Here is a 22,657-nt window from a genome sequence, read left to right as displayed (position 1 = left end):
AAAAAAAAAAAAACAAGACCTCTAAAAGTGTTTAGTGCTTTCTGCTTCTTTGTATGACAGAGTAGACTTAGGCTCAGATGTTATGAAGAGGAGAGTCGTCCCCTTGTGAGTCTCTGGCACATGCTGATTGGTGTAGCTGTGAAACTCCTCAGTGGATAAGACCAGTCTTCCATAGCGTGTGTTCCACATCTCTGCTCTTGACACTGAAGCATAGTGGTGTTTACCTGTTACCTGATAATTAAAAATACTTTATCAGTTTCTAGCTCCCTCTAGGATGGAGTTAGAAATAAATATTTGCAGCCAGGTATGGAGATTCTATGTTCCCCATGACAAGTCCTTGTATGAGACAAGATGTCTTTACAGTGCAGAATCTTCACTGACGTGCATGCAAATATGTAAAAAATAAAGAACCATTACTTATCCACTGTTGGTAGATATGTGAATCTATGTAGGTACATATTTTCCTGAAGAACTCTTTTTTTTTCTTTTAGATATTTTCTTTATTTACATGTAAATTTCTCCATTCCCAGTTTCCCCTCCAAAAAACAAAGAAACAAACAAAAACAACAAAAACAAACCCCTGTTGCCTCCCCCCTCCCCATGCGTGCCACCCCGCCCTCTCCCACTTACTGGCCCTGGCATTCCCCTACACTGGGGCACAGAACCTTCACAGGGCCGAGGTCCTCTCCTCCTATTGATGATTGAATTTGCAATCCTCTACTATACACATGCTGCCTGAACGATCAGACCCCTCCATGTGCAGTCTTTGGTTGGTGGTTGAGACCCTGGGAGCTCTGAGGGTACTAGTTAGTTCATATTGTTGTTCGTCCTAAGGGGCTGCAAACCCCTCAGCTCCATTGGTCCTTTCTCTAACTCCTTCACTGGGGACCCTGTAGTCAGTTCGATCCTGAAGAACTCTTAAGGCAACATGCCATAGAAATACTTGTACATCCATGTTTATTGGTACACTGTTCACGATAGCCCAGAGATTGGTCCAGCCTAGATGTTCATTAGCAGATGGTTATGTTAAGGAAATGTGGTAAATATACATAATTCAGTTCTGTGAACTGTTAAGTAATATCAGCCATGCTCACATCCCACGTGTTTTCTCTCATATGCATTATCTAGACTTAAGATTTTGTATATATGAGTAGATATATAAATGTTTATGTTTATATATGAGTATATCAAATCTAGAAAGAGTATTGTAAAAAGAGAAGAAGAGATATTAAAGTAGGAAGAGAGAGTTTAATTAGTACATGTGAGATGAGAAAAGGGCAGCTGCCTGTGGCAGTACAGAAGAGAAGGGCATGGAGGAGTGTATTTGGCGAGAGGTATCAGGAAGAACGAAGTACCGTGACATGTGTATATGCAGATGCCATCATGAAATCCAGTTCTTTCCTGGCATCACATGGTGCTTTATAGCCATCTGTAACTCCAGTCCCACAAGCTTTATCCCACAAGGGCACCAGGTATGCATGTGGCACATAGACAAGCAGAGAAAATGCTCATACAAATAAATTCTCAAAGTTAGAAAAGTGGGATGAAATCTATGTGAATCCCCAAATCACCATGAAAAAATTTATATTAGCATGTAGCTCATGATTTCATTAAACTTATCTCAGTGGGATAGTGTAATTTTTAACAATCTCAACTAAAACCTTCCTTCCCTCCTTTTAAGAGAGATTCCTCTGGAGCTTCAGCGACTGGTCCATGGCAGTCAAGTAAACCTGGATATGGAGGATCATCAGGACCAAGAGTACATAAAACCCAGACTGCGATTCAAGGCTTTCAGTGGAGAAGGGCAAAAACTTGGAAGGTAAAATTCCTCTAGTGAGAAAAACACTTCTGTGTTCAAAGTAACATTTCTAGGAGAATAAGAAATCAAAATGGCTTGTAAAGTAAAAACTGAGTTATGACGACTTTCCTGCCTAAGTGAGTATACAGCTTGCATAACGTTAGTAGCAAGTACCCAGAGGTCAGTAGTTCTCACATGCATTACGCTCTCTTGATAACAGCTCTTTAAACATACACTGCTCTTACACAGGGCCTGGCTTCGCTTCCCCACACTCATGCCATGCAGCCCACAACTACATGTAACTCCAGTTCCAGGCATCCATGGGCATCTACACATGTGCACACATAGCCACATAGGCACACATACATATGATTAAAAGTACATTTTTAAATTCATGAAAATTTAAATTTAATGTGTGGAACTTATTACTCCATTTTGAAATAACAGTAATTTGTCCAAAGTATGATTGAACTAGAGATGTTTTGGAACTAGGTTCTAACCATGCATTCTTGGGCGCGTGCTTTTCACTGCTGGGCCACGTTCTCTGGTTGAGTTTTGTTGTGTAGGGTTACATAAGGCCATTTTCCTGTTTTAAATATATAATGCATAATGCTTTGAGCATATCCTCCCCCTGCACACACTGCCCCCCCACTAGTCCTCTTTGTTCTCCAGTTTCAGTGTTTTTCTCATGTTCTGTGTGTGTATGTGTGTGTGTGTGTGTGTGTGCATGCGTGTGCGAATGCGCTCACGCACGTGCAGATTCATTTCTGTTTCCACTCTCATGGCTTCAGAAGAGAAACTGTAAAGTATTACTGATTGGAGAACGAAGTTGATATATTGTTAGCTCACACTTTTAAGTGGCTGTATCTGCTATGAGTAAACAATGAGGTGCTACAGCAGGAACAGTGTGCTTTAGTGGGTAGTTTTCTGTGACTTATTAAGAAGCCCTTAAGTTCCATCTCCAGCTACAAACCTACCCTGGTAGTCCACACCTGTAATCCTAACTAAGGAGATAGAGGTGGGAAGAACAGAGTTTCAAGGTCATCAGCCTCTTGCTGGGCTGTGGCCAGTCTCACCTCTATACCCACTCTTCCTGGGCTACGGCCAGTCTTAGCTCTATACCCACTCTTCCTGGGCTGGGCTACAGCCTGACCTTACTTCAAAATGGAAAAAGAAGTTTGTTCAGGTTTATTATACAGAAAATTAACACTAGAATATTAATGTCATGTTACTCAGTACTCATAAACTCATATTTAATCAATTATTACATTTTATAAATAATTATACATAACATTTTACAATGAACATTTAGATTGAGAACTGTATAAGGTTTGATCCCTAGAACCAAAACTTAAGAAATAAAGTGAGAGGGGAAGGAAGGAAGGAAGGATCGATCAAATTGCATTCTTCTACATGTTAACTGCCATTTGAACCAGCACCATTTGCTATCTTTTTTCCACTGAATGGTTTTAGCTCCTTTGTCAAAGATCAAGTGATCTCCTTGTACAAAGCTCAAGTCCAAGTGGATCAAGGACCTCCACTTAAAACCAGATACACTGAAACTAATAGAAAAGAAAGTGGGGAAGAGCTCTTAACATGTGGGCACAGGGGAAAATTTACTGAACAGAACACCAGTGGCTTATGCTCTAAGATCAAGAATAAACAGATGAGACCTCATAAATTTGCAAAGCTTCTATAAGGTAAAAGACACTGTCAATAGGGCAAAACGGCAGCCAGCAGACTGGGAAAAGACCTTTACCAATTCTACATCTGATAGAGGGCTAATATCCAATATATACAAAGAACTCAAGAAGTTAGACTCCAGAGAACCAAATAACCCTATTAAAAAATGGGGAACAGAGCTAAGCAGAGAATTCTCAACTGAGGAAACTCAAATGGCCAAGAAACACCTAAAGAAATGTTGAACATCCTTAGTCATCAGGGAAATCCAAATCAAAACAACCCTGAGATTCCACCTTACACCAGTCAGAATGGCTAAGATCAAAAACTCAGGTGACAGCAGATGCTGGCGAGGATGTGGAGAAAGAGGAACACTCGTCCATTGCTAGTGGAACTGCAAGTTGGTACAACCACTCTAGAAATCAGTTTGGCAGTTCCTCAGAAAATTGGGCATAGTACTACCCAAAGACCAAGCTATACTACTCTTGGGCATATACCCAGAAGATGCTCCAACATGTAATAAGTACACATGCTCCACTATGTTCATAGCAGCCTTATTTATAATAGCCAGAAACTGGAAAGAATCCAGATGTCCTTCAACAGAAGGATACAGAAAATGTGGTACATTTGCACAATGGAGTATTACGCAGCTGTAAGAAACAATGACTTCATGAAATTCTTAGGCAAATGGATGAATCTAGAAAATATCATCCTGAGTGAGGTAACCCAAACACAAAACAACACACATGGTATGCATTCTCTGATAAGTGGATATTAGCCCAGAAGCTCAGAATACCTAAAATACAATTCACATACCACCTAAAGCTCATGAAGAAGGAAGACCAAAGTGTGGATGCTTCAATCCTTCTTAGAGGGGGGAAGAAAATGCTCATGGGAGCAAATACGGAAACAAAGTGTGGAGCAGAACCTGAAGAAAAGGCCATCCAAAACTGCCCCACCTAGGGATCTATCCCATATACAGTCACCAAACCCAGACACTGTTGTGGATGCCAAGAAGTGCATGCTGACAGGAGCCTGAAATAGCTGTCTCCTGAGAGGCTCTACCAAAACCTGACAAATACAAAGGAGAATGCTTGCAACCAACCATTAGACTGAGCTCGGGGTCCCCAAGGGAGGAGTTAGAAAAAGGACTGAAGGAACTGAAGGGGTTTGCAACTGCATAGGGCAAACAACAATATCAACCAACCAGACCCCCCTCGCCCCCAGAGCTCCCAGGGACTAAACTACCAACCAAAGAGTATTCATGGAGGGACTCATGGCTCTAGCCACATGTGTCGCAGAGGACGACCTTGTCGGGCATCAGTGGGAGGAAAGCCGCTTGGTCTTATAAAGACTCAATGCCCCAGTATAGGGGAATGCCAGGGCTGGGAGGGAGTGGGTGGGTGGGTGGGGTAACACCCTCACAGAAGCAGGAGGAGGGGGGTTGGAATAGGAGGATTCTGGGGGAGGGGGCAACCAGAAAAGGGGATTACATTTGAAATGTAAATAAAATTTACATTTCAAAAAAAGAGAAAATTTAAAAAGAAAGTACCAATAAGATAGAAGCTTAACAGTTATCATTTTCCAACAGATCCAGTTAACTATTTAACACAAGTGTAAACAAAGAGAAGAATCCATTTTCATCATAGTCTATTCGGAAACCATACAGACTGAGGGAAGCTAGCCATGTTTTGCGATATACAAGTAGTTATGGAGTAATCACAGAGTAAAAATGTTATCCAGTTATATAATAGGAAAAAGGAAGTCATGAGAGACGTGGTAGTATAACCTGAGTTGAGCTGGAGTCTTTGTTGACAAGAAAGCTAGAGGTGGACATTCTCCATAGTTTTGTGGCTGTGGTGGACATTGATGAATGATGAAACTTGAGTAGTATCTCTGTTTCTAAAGGCATTCTGTGTCCATTTGCATGCTGCTTAGAGAAGATTCTGCTTGCCACACAGTCTTCTGGCAAGCACTGACTCTGAGGTTCAGTTTTGCCCTGGTCCCTAGTCCTCAAGGATGCTCTTACCTAACACAGAGCAGCCTCTCTGGCCTGCATTGTTTCCTGCTAGTCCTGCTGCTTGGACAGCCCTTGAAGACTCCAGTCATCAGACCTTCTACCTTATGCAGCTGGGACTGCTTACAGTGCGAGCCCTGCAGAGCAGGCAGTACTACCTCCTGGACCCCACAAGGCTGATCCCAGATGTTCCCTGCTTCCTTCCCTTAGCCCCAGTTCTATTCCCACATCACATGCATATTTCTTTGCTGTGGCTTGAAGAATTTCTCAGGCTGATAATAATTGTTTTCATGTTACTTTCAGATCCCTGGTTCATCCTTCTGTAAGCTTTGAACTGTCCAAAAGACTCTTGGCCCAAAACCTTTCTTCCTGCCTTTCTAGCAGAGTTTTGTATGTCTTAATTTTCCTCTCTAAAGAAAGTTTTTAATTAACCTTAAAACAAAAACTGTATATGAAAATGTCACTATAGGGCTGCAGAGATGGCTCAGTGGTTAAGAGTATGTGCTGTTCTTCCAGAAGACCTGGTTTGATTCTCAGCACCCATGGGGGACTGTTGACAACCATCTATAAATCTAGATTCAAAAGAACTAATAGTTTCTCTGGCTTGCACAGACACAAGTCATGTTCATAGTGCATACACATAAATGTAGGTAAAACACTTGTACACATAAAAACAAGTCTTTTTAAATAACTGCCATTGTCGTGTGGTTGAATAAGGGTGAAGTTTGCTGTCCACATGTGTAATCCCTGCAGTAATGAGGCTGAAGCAGAAGGATCAGTTCAAGGCCATCCTGAGCTACAGAGTGAGTCACTGCCTCAGAAGCTTTGAACAGCAAAGAAGAGTGGCTGTGAAAATGAACACTGAATCTCCTGATGTGACCTCAGTGCTTGCTTACCAGTACTGAACTTGGCATTGAACAGAGTTCTGGTCTACCTTTGACTCAGAGTTTTCCACTGACATGGTACCCCAACTATTCTGAAAGTCCATGCATTTCAGTTTGTAAATAATTCACTTTCGCACACCTGCTCGTACAAGGAGACACATCCAGATGCTTTCTACCTAGATTTTTTTTTCCCTGCTTTGTACTTCATTTTTGTTTTAGAAAAAGCTTGCCTGCTCAGAATTTTTTTCCAAGCAAAAATTTTAGATGATGCAAACACCATTATGAAGTAGCTTTATATCATAGAAAAGAGCTGCATCAGCTTTCTCATTTCTCAGTAGGTCCCACCTTTAGGTACAGTAGAAACCTGCCTTGAAGTGCCTTTGTGCCTGATGAAGTTAATCTGTACAACAGAAGGGGTTGTCTCTCACCAGATGAACTTGGGCCAGTGAGGATGGCTGACTTGTCAGGGTCAGACAGAACAAGTGAGGTAGATGATAGTGCAGTGGTGTTGATGATGTGTGTGTGTGGTTATTGGTAAGAAAGGTATCCTGTGTCATCTTGCACCTCTTTTCTGATCTCCATCTCTTTCTCCCCTGGGCAGTAGCATGACAATGTAACTGCTTAAGTCTTCAGTTTGGAACTTGAGGAAAAATGTCTTTAAGTATTTAGTAATTTGCTGTTTTCTCCTTTTGTCTATTTTTATCACGTTTTCTCGAATTGGTTCTAAATCTGGAAGTGTGAAAGGAAGACAGGTATTGGCAATAAAGATGAGCTAACTTTATTATCAGATAATAGTTTGGGGAAACTTTGAATAAGAGTAAGAGTCAATTCATAGTGCTCATACCAGGAGCTGTATAAAGTAAAATACATGGGAGACCCTGAAATCTTAGTATTTGAGAGAATAAACAAAGATGTAAAAACTCCACTAAGATGATATTTGGAATTTGAAATCTGCTTTCTTTAGGCTCCTGGGCATGCTGATATTAACTCTGTGATTTCTGATTTCTATCCAAACTGTGAGGAAATCTCAGAGATGAAGTTGAAAAAATGCAGCTAGTCTTCTAAGAGATCTGTGATTATTAAATAGTCATAGGTTCCAGACTAATTTTAGTATAATTAAGAAACCATAAGAAGTAGAATAAGCTGGAAGGAAGCTATGTCTTGCTTGTTTGGAAGTCCTCTGAGGGATCACAGCACAGTTGACCGGAGACCTGAGGCTTTGCTACTTTGAGTGTGTCCTTTGGACAACATACTCAGTTTGCTTATATTCTTAAACTCTTCTGTCTTAGCCTTACACCTGAAATCGTCAGTACTCCTTCCTCCCCAGAAGAAGAGGATAAATCAATACTAAATGCAGCTGTTCTTATTGATGATTCAATGCCCACCACAAAAATTCAGGTCAGGTTGGCAGACGGAAGTCGTCTCATACAGAGATTCAACAGTACACACCGGTAAGTTGCTCTGTCAGCTGGGGGTCTTTGTGTTTTTATACTGTTTCATCCACGGGACACTGCACAGAGCATACTGAATAGATAAAGGTATTACAATTTTAAAGTAAGCTTTTTGACAGAAGCATATTTAAAAGGATAGCAAATACCTACAGTAAATAGATGGCCATAATCTTTGTAAATTACCAGTTCTTCCAAGTTCAGAGAATTCAAAGGTAAGAGCAGTAGTTTTGCGTTGTGACTAAAACTGTGTCAAATAGACTCAGATTTAAGATAATAAGATCCTATCGAGACTTTGTTAAAATGTTGGTCATTATGAGCTAGACATGCTTGTACTTACCTGCCATCCCATCATTTGGAAACTCAAAACGATATGTTTGAAGTAAGTCTGAACTACCTGACATTATCTCAAAATGTTATCTATAAAATGTTAATCAGACCTTTCTGTATAGCAACTTCATAATGTAAATGCATGGCATAAGGAGTTTATTTTGTTGGTACAGAATCTCTAGCACACTGTTTCATTGTCTCTTTGATACTCAACTTTTGTTTTTCCCTGATTATAAGACCCTAATGTGCATTTATGGTCTTAGTTAAGTTACTAGATTTATGTGAGAGTGATTTTTAAAATTCTTTTTTTGTTACTATTTTTAATGATAGGATTTTACTATGTGACTGTGTAGCGTAGGCTAGCCTCAAACTCAGTGATCTTGACTTACTCTTCCAAGAAGTGGAATTACAGATTTGTACCACACATAGCTTTTATTATATGTATGGATGGGTGTGTATAGAATCCTTTTGATAGTGTAGACTGCCCAGTGTCCACAGAGGACTCCAACACCCAGGCTGCTAACAGTTCTTACTCTGAAATCAGACTTAGACTTTTAATATTTTTAATATTTTATTTTATACATAATTCACTTTAAGATTGTTTTGTTTCATTTTAAATGTATACTGCAGAGTTATTTTTCTTTTAAAATCTGATGAACTTTCCCATCCAAATAATGTATATTTTAGTGCGAGAATGGTTTTCACTAAGAATGTCCCTTTTCTACAATAAGCCATTTTTACTTATTCCTTCAGGATTCTGGATGTACGAGACTTTATAGTACAGTCACGTCCTGAATTCGCAACTACTGACTTTATTCTTGTGACTTCATTTCCAAGTAAAGAGCTAACAGATGAAAGCGTGACACTACAAGAAGCGGATATTCTTAACACTGTGATACTCCAGCAGCTAAAATAGTATTGCTCAACCCATAGAGTAGCATATAAGAATAGGTAATGTTGTGCATATTAGTAAAATACTTCCAGCATAAAACAGCAAAATTATTTTTATTATTCAGATAAATTCTGGTTTTTCTGTTGTTTTGTCTTTCAGTCTATGTCTAGATAAATTTAGACTAAGGGTAGGTCTTGATGTTTGAATTCTTAGTTGTAGGGTTGGCTTGTATTGATAGCTTGTAAATGTTTAGATCAATCAACTTATTACATGCTCAATGCTATTGTAATAACATTTTCAGATGAAATGAACAGAACTCCTTTTTGGTAAATGTATTTGATAAAATTTGCACTCAAGTTTCTTAATGTAGCAGTGATCAGTAGCCAGAAAGGATCCTTTTTCTGTAATATATGCCATAGTGTCTCTTCTGAGTTTGAAATTGTTTATTCATACAACAGTTAAGATTTTGCATATTGTTTAAACAATGTTTGTGCCACAAAATATATTTTGACCTTGTGTTTTATAGAATTACAATTGTCATAAACTGAATTTTAATAGGTATAAAAGTTATCAGCTCTTGACAAGATATGATAAGCAGCACTTTAGCATCAAGAAATTATAGTCCCTTCCAGAGCCTGCCTGGACACAGTCATTCATTCATTTAGCATTTTATAGGGACTCTATCACACATACAAACTGTTGGAGGTGTCCAGCACAATACACATTCCTCAGTGTATGAACTCAGTCTGAGAGACTGAAGTAAAAATTACCAGCAAGATGTTTGCGTTTCCCTAGCCCAGGCATTTCTTGGATACCTTGGGAAATACCAGGAATGAAAGAAACACTTGTGTGCCCCCTGGGCTCCATTCTCTCTGTCATTTCCTGTTGTTGACATAAGACAGTACAAGAATTTGTGACTAAAATAGCACAGGTTTATTAGATGTATGTAAGTTGAAAATGAACACATGTTTCTCTGCTAGAATCTAGGTGTTGGTGGGAATTATAGAGGTTCTAGAGACTCCCTCCCTGGTTCCTCAGCCTCCAGAGGCCATTGTGTCCCTCCCCCATGGTGCTCTCTGTCATCTAACAGCCAGCACTGTGTCTCTCTGACCTGTAATTCATGCTCCTGACAATAATGAGATAGGAGCACAGGGCAAGCCATTGTCACTGCCAAGCGTAAACTTTATAGTACTCTTAATCATTCTTCAGAGTTGCTCTTTTCTGTTTCAGTTATGTGTTTATGTGGTTGGGGGGATTGGCATTCTTTCCTTTTTTGTTTTCTCTTGTTTTGTTTTTTCAAGACAGGGTTTCTCTTTGTACCCCTCATTGTCCTGGAACTCAGTCTGTAGACCAGGCTGGGCTCAAACTCAGAAATCGCCTGCCTCTGCCTCTCAAGTGCTGGGATTAAAGGCATGGGCCACCACTGCCCGGCTTTGACATGCTTTCTTACCCCAGTCCACACTATCTCTAAGATTCACTTGCCAAATAAACACACCCCATTCACAGGTGCTATTATATCCCAACCTATTACATTGATTCAGGCTCCAAAACCTTATCTGGATTTTATTGACTCAGAAGTCCCAAATCTCATTAAGACTATCTAAATTAAGTGGGAATTTCCTTGCTACCTATGACTGTAAAAAATAATTGTCTGTTCATGAGTAAATGGCAGGATAATTATAAAATATGCTGTAAACATTGACCTGTAAAGGGGCAGGAACAGTGTAGAGTGGAGTCACTGGTACCAAGGAACACACAGAATCAGCCAGACACACCATTCACCATCTAAGGTCCAAGGTTAATGTGTAGCTGCATAACTGAGTCCTCTGAGTGTTGACTATTCCTGTCATCGTCCTTTCCCAGGAGCCACACTGCTTGGCTCTCCTTCTCCTCTGTACTCTTCATGCTAAAATAGCAAAGGTCTGTCAAGAAACTTCAGGATCTCCTGTGTGCCGTGGAGATTAGGTCTGTTAAATAGGACGCACTTCCAAGCATCTTTCTATGTAACAGAAAATAATCCCATCTAATTTTTACGTTTTTGGAGAAAAGAGAACTGTGCCATATATGCATAATCTCCTCAGAGAGCCCTTTGTCCTACTGAATATGCAAACCTTCTTGTTAGGTGTGTGTGTGTGTGTGTGTGTGTGTGTGTGTGTTATAATGTAAAGTGTGTGTGTGTGTTAGGTGTGTGTGTGTATGTGTGTGTGTTATAATATAAAGTGTGTGTGTGTGTTATAATGTAAAGTGTGTGTGTGTGTGTATGTGTGTGTGTGTGTTATAATGTAAAGTGTGTGTGTGTGTTAGGTGTGTGTGTGTGTGTGTGTGTGTGTGTTAGGTGTGTGTGTGTGTTATAATGTAAAGTGTGTGTGTGTGTGTGTGTGTGTTAGGGGTGTGTGTGTGGGGGGTATAACTGTAAAGCCCCTGGCTGGTGTGGAATTCATTAGGTAGACCATGCTGACCTCAAACTCAGATCTTCCTGTCTCTACCTCCTGAGTGCTAGGATCAAAGTACTGTGTCATCTGAGAGCTAAGATTTTGAGTACTTGGGTCTGTTGCAACAGGATCTCTGTGGAGAATTTTTCTCAGTCATATAGAAGACAGAGACTTTAGAATCTCTTCCTTCACAGGGCTCTACCTTGCTCCTTCTCCTATGTTAAATACAATGTGGGTAACAATTGCAGTTCAAAAGATTACTAAAGTCAGCTGTGGGCACACATGCCTGATCCTACCACTAAGGAAAGACCACTGTGACCTGGAGGCCAGCCTAGACTACAGTGTGAAACTACCTTTAAAAAAGAAAAGGAAAACACATAATTTCAGGTGGAGCAAAATTAGGGCTAGAGAGATGGAATCAATGGATAGTGCAGGGATGAGGAGCAGAAACTGCATGTCCAGAATCCACATAAATCCCAGCAGGTATGTGGCCACATGTCGTCTAAGGATGGGGCAGGCAGAAGTGGTGATACCTGGATTCCAGATATCAAGGCGTGTGTGCCCACAAGAGGTCCTTCTTCAGTAAATGTAGAAGAACGGGCAAACATGTCGTGAGCTTCAGACCTCTAGGCACATGGTGTGGGCATACATACTCATGGGTTTGCCTCCTCCCCAACAAACGTGCCAAAAAGACTTCTAAAAGGAGAAATAATACCTTCAGGATTGTAAACAAGTGGGCATTACCTGGTTTAAAAATGGGAAGAAATATTTGAATGGTGTAAAATAATTTGAATTTTTCTTGTAGTGTTGTCATCCATTATATGGAATGCCTACAAATGCATATACAAAAAGGATGGCTGCTGTTTTTGTGCATAATTGTCTTCCGAAAGACAGAAGTGTGCACTAGGACAGAGAATCAAATGCCCACGTGGATGACTAGCACTTTCACAGTGCTTTATTAAGAATCTACTTGCACTCTAGTCACTATAACTTTTAAAATGTATCACTATCACAAAGCAAGGTGGCCACAGTGAGCAGTTAGAGAAGTGTCTGAGGATACTTGTTTTAAATGATTGTGTAAAAAAAAGTTTGCAGTATCTTACAAATAATTTTTTCATTGAAACTCATTGAATATGATTGTCAAATTATCCATGATGTATAGTATTCACTTAAGTGGTTGACTAGGTTACTTTAAACTTGAGTATTTTCATATGACTTATTTAATTCATATGGCTGAGATTGCCTTTGCTATTTCTGTTCTACTACACAAATGGATTCAGGTTCTTTTTGACTGTTTGCCCCTGTGAAGTTCTGAAAAACATTGGCATAAACTATATTATTATAAGGCACATTCAGTTTCCCCTTAAGATTTTGTATCCATGTTGATAATACATACTTGGCCAATATTGCCAAAAGCTAAGGAAATTTTTATATTCTGAAATATCTCTAATTTCAATTAAAGAGTTTATAAAAGAAGTCCTGATGCCTATGTAAGTGTGTGTTTGTGTGTGTGTGTGTGTGTGTGTGTGTGTGTGTGTGTGTGTGTGTGTGTGTGTACGAAGTCCAGAACAATGACCTCTGTGGCTTACCGCTAATACCATGTAACTTAACAGTTTTGCCTCTTAAAGACCACCTTGCCATGATCTGGGAGCCCTGGGGATGCTCTTTAGAAGGTTTGGACTTGGTGGTCCCTGTTCCTTTAGATAAATGTTTATATAGGAAGCAGACTCACTTTACTCCTCAGCTACCTTAAAGAGTTCCCTTGAATGCTGCAGTTGACTTCAGAGAAAGCTCCTCAAGGAAAGACATCAAGAAAGAAAGTTAATGAGTCACCACTGGTTATATTGTAACACTCCCTTTTGTTGCAAATAAGTGTCTAGTTAACACAGTAGGGTGGACTTAACAACCTTGTACAAAATTAGCAACACAACCCGTTTTCTGTTGGCACATTAGGATATTCTCTAATTTGCAACACACAAAGCAGGGGGGCCAAGAGACTAAAGGTGAGGAAGTGGTAACTGCCCCTGTGTGAAAGAGCCTTCCTGCCTGCCTTTCCCTCTACAGTCTGCATTAGATTGGTCCTGTGTCTGAGTACTGGAACATTCAAAAGGACTATTAAACACCGCACCCTCTTTACTTTGTGCCTCTCACTTTGTGCTCTCCTCTACGCAGTGTACATTTGAATGAGTCTTTCAAAACACAATTATAAAGGGTTCTTTGATGTGATTCTCATTTTTAAAATCATCCCCATTTTATTTTGTTTTTTATCTCTGTGACAAAGTCTTATTCCCTTGCTCACTTTGCCACTTTTATTGTAGGGTCAAGAATGATAATTCATTTTTAGTGTTATGTGCCATTCTATGTTAATTTAAAAGTGGCAAATATAAATAATATATACTTTTAGGAAATGATAGACTTGAAAATCATATTGGGAGCATAGTTGAGATCAAATGGACAAACCTGCTTTCAGTAACCTGGAATTTGTACTGAGGTTTAAAGCTGTAAGAGAAGTAATGTCTTAAATATCCTTGTTTTCTATAGGTGGATATAATGTTCAACATTCCAAGGCATGAGGTGTTTATTTTTATTCATGTAATGAAGTTGTATGCAAATACCATGTTTTGATGTTTATAAAAATGCATAATAATGAGTCTAGGAATGCCCCTTAAAAACATAAATATTTATATGGAAGTGTTTGAAATATTGTGTACGTAAGTACTTTACAGCAATTCAAACTATCTTTGTATTCTGTAATATTAAGCATGTATGCCATCCCCTTTTGATAAAGAGTACATATCTTAGAGATGTGTGGGTTTATTTCTTATTGAGGCCTTACTGTGATCAGCATTCTCTTCAGCCACGTTATAGTTAATATCAGTGTACTGTCTGACTTTTCCTGATCTTAGCTTAATAAATACAGTTTGCTCAGAGAAGCCTCCTTTCGTGCCTCGGTGTGACATCCCTGTCTCCATAGCTCCCTTACCTTGTTTACAGGAGCTGCTCCTAGTTGTAACTTAGCTTCTCACTGCTAGCACTTCTCATTCCCCAGCATCTCAGAAAGGGCCAGGATTTTGTCCCACTAGATCCCTTGACAGCATGGCAGTACCTTACAGAAGAGTGCCTCTGAATGGCCAAGTAAGAAGTTAGTAAGAAAATAGTAGTCTGGACACTGGGTAATGGATGCATTTATGTTTCTAAACAGATTCAGAAAGATACCAAGAACTGATACCAGTTATAGCAAATGTTTGTAACTTTATTGGGTTTGGAAAGGAGAAAAGATTCTGGAAGTGACATCTTGGTTTATTTCCAGGACTAGTTGCATATGTAGCATAGTGAAAGTAAAGTGCCCAGTGGCTGTCCTTGGTAATGGCTGGAAACACTCGAGGACCTCCTTCCTGGGGAACTAACAGCATGAGATATTTTCTGAGTCCCAGAAGTGTGGTTCCAGAAGTGTGGCAATAAGGGAGATCCTGCCAACAGCACTGTGTCTGAGAGTAACTCTGAACTCTGATAACACTGAGGAAAGAGGGAAATGGTCTGTACAACAGACATTCCCCTTCAATGATAGAGGAATGTGCAACTGTGATGTTCCCATGCAATTTTCCATCTGTACTTCCTTGTCTTTGTTCTCCTTGGTGATCTGTTAACTAAAACCTGCTGATGAACTGAGCTCTGCTCTCTGCAGCTAGATCCAGTGGAAAGTCCTCAACCTGCTGAACAGTTTCTATTTGTTTGCTCAAAGGCAACCGTAAGGTCACTAGTCACGGTCATGTAGTCTGAGATAAGTTCATCTCTCTATATAGACCTCGGCACTAACGTAATATCTGTTCACTTTTCATTGATTTCACATGACTACTGATGCCCCTAAAATGGGAAAGAGGAGTTCAGAAAATATAACTGTAGTAAATTGAGTGTGCACTAAGATGTATTTAATAATATTTTAAGTTAAAAAGCTGCAGAAAATCAAATGATAAAAGAGACTTAATCACGTGGCCTCAGAAGTCTTATGTAATCCAGCTTGAGGAGCTGTTGACTTTGGCCCTACTCTAAGTTGGCTGAACCTATAAAGATGTCTCACTTTCATTATATATTGTTCTTGTTCTCTGACTTAACGCCATTGTGCAATCTCCCACGCAAGCAGAGGGAGCAGAAATGACCTGTAGTTACGGATTTCCAAATAACCTTTATAAGCAGATAAGAAAGTGTGCAAACATGCATGTGTTCAGTGTTCTTGGAATTATCTTGAGAAAGATGTGGTGAAAGTCTACATTTTGATATCCCAACACAGTTATAAACTCACTGATTCATTTTTACTTACAAACAGGCATTTTAATTATATTTGACAAAAACCAGCACTAACGCTCCTAATAGCAAGAAGCATTCTCTATGCAGTCCATGAAATAAATCACTTTTAACACACTGTGTTCCTTCACAGGCATCTGGAGCTCTCTCTGTTTGTATTTTTGTTAATCTGGTTTTGTCGTAAGGAAGATGGTATCTATCTTACTGGTGCAATTCCAGGTTGTGCCTGCTCCCCAGTGATGTTTGCTATGAGATAAATTTGGCTTGCACTCAGTTGCAAAGGGCTGCCAGAGAAGTCGCAAGTTATTTTTCACTTCTCCTAAAATGGTAATTTTTAATAAAGAGAACCCATCTTAATCTATTAGTGAAAATAAAGAGATATGTACATTTCTAGAAGTTTATTTATGCTTTTTTATTTATTTCATATGTACAAATAAGTCTCAATTTCACTTTTATGAGTGATTATGGAAAGCTAAGTTTTCCTTGGATAATAGCATTTAAATATATGGAAAAACATGGTTTTTCATCCTTTATACTGCAAATAATACTTGATGCCTGCCTTTACTCTGTACATGTCCAAACATGTGGAAGTCCTGTTTTGTTTTGGTTTTATACCATGACATCCCCAACTTAGAAACCTTCACTTCCATTCATTGTTCTGCCTATTTAAAGCATGTTGGCCTATTGTCTGTTGTTTTCAGAAGTGGTAATTAAACTCTAGCCTGGTACATGCTGGGTATGTGCTCTGTGACCGGTCTGTATCACAAGGCCTTCATATACTTCCCTAGGCTTTTAGATTCCTGGGAATTTTGCTTGAAACAGTAAATTCTCCATTTTAAAAGGAGCCAAGTATAGTCAGAGCTGTGCCAACAACAGGGACAAGGCAGGGCATAGTTGGTTCTGTCTGATGAGCTCTCACTGAGGGTTACAAAGTTTATTACAAACATGCCCTCTGTCAAGAATGTTTCACATATAAAATTAGACTCACATTGGAGCCAGTTTATTGGATGAATCTCTAGACATTATCATTAAGTATATTCTGGATGGCTCAACTGCCAATCAGCTCATGCTAAAGCACAGAAGACACTGGGTTTTTAAATGAGCTGCCTCTAGAAATAATAGTAACTTAACATCCTTCTTCCATGCGTTAGTTCATATGGCCGTTCTGAGATCACTGAAAGGTGAGAGGAACAAATAAGATTCTCATGGGAGAAATGCTCACTGGCTTCCAGAAGTACTAAGTGGGGATATCAGCGATCCCTTCATCATGGCTGTATGTTTTGTCTTCCATTGCTCTACCATTTGGGGTACCTGGAGATGAAACGATGAGTTATTCCCCTCACAAGGCTCACAGCTGTCTCCTAAGGCAAGAGACAAAAGGTGTGTGCATGTTTACTGCACGTTTTATATACCAGTTGCTTGTAAATACAAAGACCCAACCCCCATAGAAAGCTTCATGCTTAGTTCCTTTGAGGAATAGACAGCTGTAATTGGATGAATGGTCATAGCAGAAGCAGGAGATCCAGCAAGGCCTGAGGGTTCAGGGGGCTCTCGCTGCAAAATCCAGAGGCCTCTGGAACCAGAGATGGAAGGAGAAAGAAGAGATTGCTTGCTGGAGAAGACTTCAGGTCTTATCATTTTGAAGAAGAAGACTTCCAGTTTTGTTTTGTTTTGTTTTTTAAAGATTTATTTATTTTATGCATATGAGTACACTGTCGCTGTCTTCAGACACACTAGAAGAGGGCATCAGATCCCCATTACAGATGGTTATGAGCCACCGTGTGGTTGCTGCGAATTGAGCTCAGGACCTCCAGAAGAGCAGTCAGTGCTCTTAACCGCTGAGCCATCTCTCTAGCCCAACTTCCAGTTTTAATAAGTCACATCTGGAGGACAGTTTAATAAGTCACATCAGGAGCCAGAGACTTAGCTTGAGGATGCTTCTTGAGCTTTACAGTCCCCTTTGAAGTTCTTTACATACCAAAGTGCCATGCTGCATGTTCAAAGCCCCCATCTTTTGTGTGTATACATGAGTGCTTGTATGTGAATATAGCCCCATCCAGGCTTGAGCTCACTGTGTGCCTGAAGTTGCCATACTTTTATTTTGTAGGTTATATTCTGTTTGAGCAAATATGGTAACTGCTCATTCAATTCACTGTAATTTGTTTCTCTCAAATCTCCAAAACTCACCTACATAAAGCTGGACAAGGTCTCATGTCTGATCTTGCAACTTCTCTCCTGAAATTAGAGGGCTAAGATGGAGAATTTCTGAAGCTCATAGGACAGCTAGCCTGGACTACATAAACATGAACAACAAAGAGACCCTATCTCAACCAAATGAGGCCACCATTGAGCTTGTCCACTGATCTCCATATTCAAGCATGCCAGCACACATATGCACATTTTTTAAAAGTTTGTTTACTATATTTCATTTCTTTCAAAAAATGACATGTGACAGTAGGCAAAAACCCTACATCTCTACTGTCATGCGTAGGGGAGGGACTACAAGAGGTAACAATTAGTGAAGCAATGATCACAGTTTTCAACATCATCTGGGAATGAATCCTTAGGGCCAAGTGTCCTGGTATGCTCAGCCCTTGTTCAGGTACTGCTGATGTTAAAGCATTGTGAGTATGTGGTTACTTATTTTCTCCACCAGGGGGTGTGTAGACACTAGGAAAGAATTTCATCAGTATCATTGCCTTTGCTATAATGGGATCAAAAGTACTTGTTAGTTACTAGGATTAACCCACTCACAAATAATCATTTAGCAATGTCATTTGTGACCTGCACTGTCTGTTCTCCCTACTGTTTACTACTGTAAATAATAGTTTATCAACACATTAGTGCTATCACTTCAGTAGGCCCTGGGTCCTTTTCAGTGTGAACATCACTTGGGTGACTTACAAAGCTTTCTTTCCTGTAAATCATGTGGTTTGCCTCACTGCGCTTAGTTTCCTTAGTACATTATCCATTTGAATGCAACAACATAAAATTTAGTATTATTTGCTTTTTAAAATTCACATTTCATCCCTTCCTATTTGTTTACCTATATTCTGTTTTTTTTTTTTTTTTTTTTGAATTTCAGTTCTTGGTTCTCTTATACCTTTGCCATCATCAATTCTTACCAAAGTCAATTACTTTGATATGTAGCTCTCAGAACTAATGATGCAAATGTATAATTACCATGTCCAGTAACAGAGATTTGAGGAGCAGAATTCCAGAATGAACGGGGATTAGCATAGGAGTTGAACATCCTAAATTCTTCATACCACCAATGTATTAGGGTCCATAAGAGAAAGGATTAAGAGGAAATGCATGTGTGTGCATGTACTCATTTAGGGTTACTAAACTAGCTTATAAGATCATAAGCTAAATAGTACTAATGGGGTTTTCTGTAGCCTGAAAAGCTGATGAACATAGTAGCTGCTTCTTCATGGAAACAGGAATTCTGTAAACAAGAGGAACCAGTGATTGAACCATAGTTCAATGCTGAAGGTTCAGAAGCCTCCTGAGGAGCCAAAGAATGAGTCTGAACTCGGCTGTCTGTGGGCAATGGCAGTAGAGAAAACATGCCTACTCAGAAAGCAGTCGGCCACTTTGCATTCCAGTCTTCAAGGTTGTAGGATGCTGCCTCACCCTTACTGAGACAACACATACCAGTTGTCTCTACAAAGTCCCTCACTGACATTCTCAGAAATGTACTTTACCAGCTCCCTGAACATCTCTTCCTGGTGAAGCTGATCGCCAAGATGAGTCACTCCCATCAACACTGAAGCTTCAACTCTCTCATCTGTAGAATGCAGCTATCAGACACTGTTATTTGGTATAACCACTGTAAAAAAAAGTCCAGCTCCTCAGCCACCATTACTCAGTATATAGCCAAAGGGAATAGCATTTCTGCCTTGAAGTATAATCATACCTGTGTTTAATGTAGCATGCTTACAATAGCCAGAATATAGTATCAGTCTAAGTGTGCTACAAGAGATTAACAAAGGGCTGGAGAGATGACTCAGTGGTTAAGAGCACTGTCTGCTCTTTCAAAGGTCCTGAGTTCAAATCCCAGCAACCACATGGTGACTCACAACTATCTGTAACGAGATGACGCCCTCTTCTGGAGTGCCTATTTTAACAAATAGATTGATGCATACATATAATAAGACTATTAGCCTTTGAAAAGAAAGAACCCTTGCCATTTGTGATAACATGGTCAAGTCTGGGAGATGCTGTGCTAAGGGAAGTAAACCTAAGACCAAAGACAAGTTCTAGGAGGTGTTATATGTGTGGGAAGGCAAAACATGAGCTCATTGTAACAGCAGAACGGCTACTACAAACTGGGAGGTAAGTGTCATTACACACTGGGATACTGGATACTGACTCATCTCCACAAACTGAGTGATAAGATGAATAAGCGCTGAAGAACAATATCATGCTAAATGTATGCTTGAAAACTGCTGAGCAGATCTCAAGTGTTTTCACCACACAATGTGTGTGACATGATACACTAGTTTCTTCCATTGTGGTAATCACTACAGTCATGTGTTGTCAGTCAGTATGTCACATTGTGCATCTCAAACACATACTTTCAGTAAAACTGGAAAATGGAAACATAGTCTTCCAGTTCTGCTTCTATTTCACAAAAGTAGGTATGCAATATGTGCCTGAAGATGCTCAGGTGGATTTAAAGATAGACAAATGACTCAAGTCATTGAGAAGTAATAAGTGAATTTAGGAAAGTAGAGCATGTGTTCTTCTCTTCCTTGTTAGTTTTCTGGTAAGAAAATTTGACAAGTCTTACTGGAAACATTTTAAGGTGGAAGTGTATCTTAATGTTCAAGTGCCTGTCTAGCACATACAAAGTGCTGGTTGCAATCCCTAGCAACACACATACACGCACACACAATCTAGTTACATGTGTGGGATATCTGGTAAAGGATAACATTCACAAATATAGTCAATGAAAAAACTTTCAGGACCACTATAGTTTTTTCCAAACCATCCACACATGCCTATGAAAGAGTATGATATCCTTAAAACACAATGTTCAGTGATCTTAGAGTATCTTACAGAATATAAGAAATTCATGATAAATTCTGTGAGGAATTCATGATAAAAACAAAAAAACTTATTAGGAATACAATTTATTTTAGTTTGGTGGGTTTCTGTGTTTACTGTTTTAAACCAAATTTTGATCTCAGTTATTACTTTTCACCAAAACTAAGCATAGAATTTTGAATAAATGACTGATTACTTACAGGCTTGAGACAGGAAAACACAATAAGTATGGAAACTTTCCAAGACCAACAAAGTGATGTCTTAAGGGCATAAAATTGAGTTGATATATTCCCTACCACTTACCTTGGCACCCATTGAACACATGGAGATACATATAACCAAATGTACTGGGTCATTAAAATGTGCAAGCACACCCTGACTCTCAAGCCATTGAGATATCTTTCAACATTTGAAGTAGCCTTCAAGCCAACTCTGTATTAACAATGGGTATGTGGAGGGAAGTAGTCATTACTTTTCCTCTCCAGTTGGACTTGTGTTTGTGAGTGACATGTAGGATATTCTCCTCCAGGCTGTAGAATACCAGCTAATAACTATAAATAATAGACAAAATGATAAAAATCATCATTTGGAAGACCCTAGTGAAACTGATTCAGCAAATGGTTATCAGTTAGTATTAAAATTACTAGATGATAGGTTGATAGGGAGATAAACTGTGTGTGATTTGCCCGAGTATTATCAAAAATATTATATTCTTGTCACTGGACAGTGGCAGAGGGAAAAAGAAGATAAGATTGTACAGTGAAAAATAAAGTCCTCATTGTTATTATTATTTTAATTCACTGACCAAATCTAATGGTGTGATGACCTCCTACTATACTGTATATTTGAATATGCACACACAGCCTGTAGTATGTACACATAACCTGTTTTTTGCATGTCTGCTTGCTTACTTTGTGTAAAATCTTGCTGTGCAGCCCTGGGATCACAGCTGTGTGCCTCCATGCTTGACTCATATTTGCTACTATTGAGTTCAATTTAAAATCTAGCAAACCTTCTCTGAAAACTCCCAGCCATAAAGAGGAATGAAATTACATCATCTGCAATAAAATAATTTCAACACATTCAGAAAGACAAATATCATGTGTTCTCTCTCATATGCTGAATGTAAATTGTAAAAATATATACACATAGGACATGAAAATGGAAGAAAGACTATGTGAGGGAAAGTGGACAAAGGGATAGGAAGAGGAGCAGGTGGAACAAGAGCGGACAATGGGGAAAAGGAAATACCCCAATTCTTTCCCATATGTGGAATCACATTTAGCTATTATATAAGCATATATGTGCATGTGTGTCATATCTATATAAATGAGGATGAGCAAATTAAACACATACATATAAAATCTATTTTGTAAAGCATATATATATATATATATATATATATATATATATATATATATATATATTGATTTCCCCTCCATTCCAGTTGTAAGTAAGCTTCTGTGGAAAAGAACATAGATTGAAACTCCTTTTAGACGCCTAGGATCAGAGGTGAGGAGGACATAACATCTGTCCCAACAACGGGAGTAACTGGAATCAGGGAGACCAGGCACACAGGAACTCCACCAGCCCAGTGGCTCAATTCCTTCCGGTCTGTCTGGGCTGGCCCATGCCCTGAGCAGACCTTGGGCACAAGCTCTGCAGCCAGTCCCACAACACCCAGAGGAAGCTCCAATCCCAGGTGCTCTAACAAGCCCAGGGTCACAGGATCCCATTATCACAGGATCACAGAAACAGCTTGACTCTGAGGAGTTCTGACACAATCAGGATCACAGGAAGAACAGGCTCCAGTCAGATTTAG

At 39.4% G+C, this 22,657-nt stretch overlaps 1 protein-coding gene across 1 annotated transcript in view; it reads left to right on the top strand.

Moving 5' to 3' along the window:
- Positions 1–9,604, top strand: part of Ubxn2b (UBX domain protein 2B) — a 26,702-nt gene extending 17,098 nt beyond the window's left edge. The window contains exons 6-8 of the mRNA XM_031366685.1: positions 1,682–1,819; positions 7,669–7,830; positions 8,911–9,604. Of these exons, the coding sequence (XP_031222545.1) occupies positions 1,682–1,819; positions 7,669–7,830; positions 8,911–9,073 (463 nt within the window). The 3' untranslated portion in view covers positions 9,074–9,604. The remainder of the gene's footprint in view (positions 1–1,681; positions 1,820–7,668; positions 7,831–8,910) is intronic.
- Positions 9,605–22,657: the final 13,053 nt, after the last annotated feature.

This window comes from Mastomys coucha, unplaced genomic scaffold (genome assembly GCF_008632895.1).
Source record: "Mastomys coucha isolate ucsf_1 unplaced genomic scaffold, UCSF_Mcou_1 pScaffold14, whole genome shotgun sequence".
In the NCBI taxonomy this organism is placed as follows: domain Eukaryota; kingdom Metazoa; phylum Chordata; class Mammalia; order Rodentia; family Muridae; genus Mastomys; species Mastomys coucha.
Note: the sequence above shows the minus strand (reverse complement) of the source record. Positions and strands in the feature narration are given on the sequence as shown.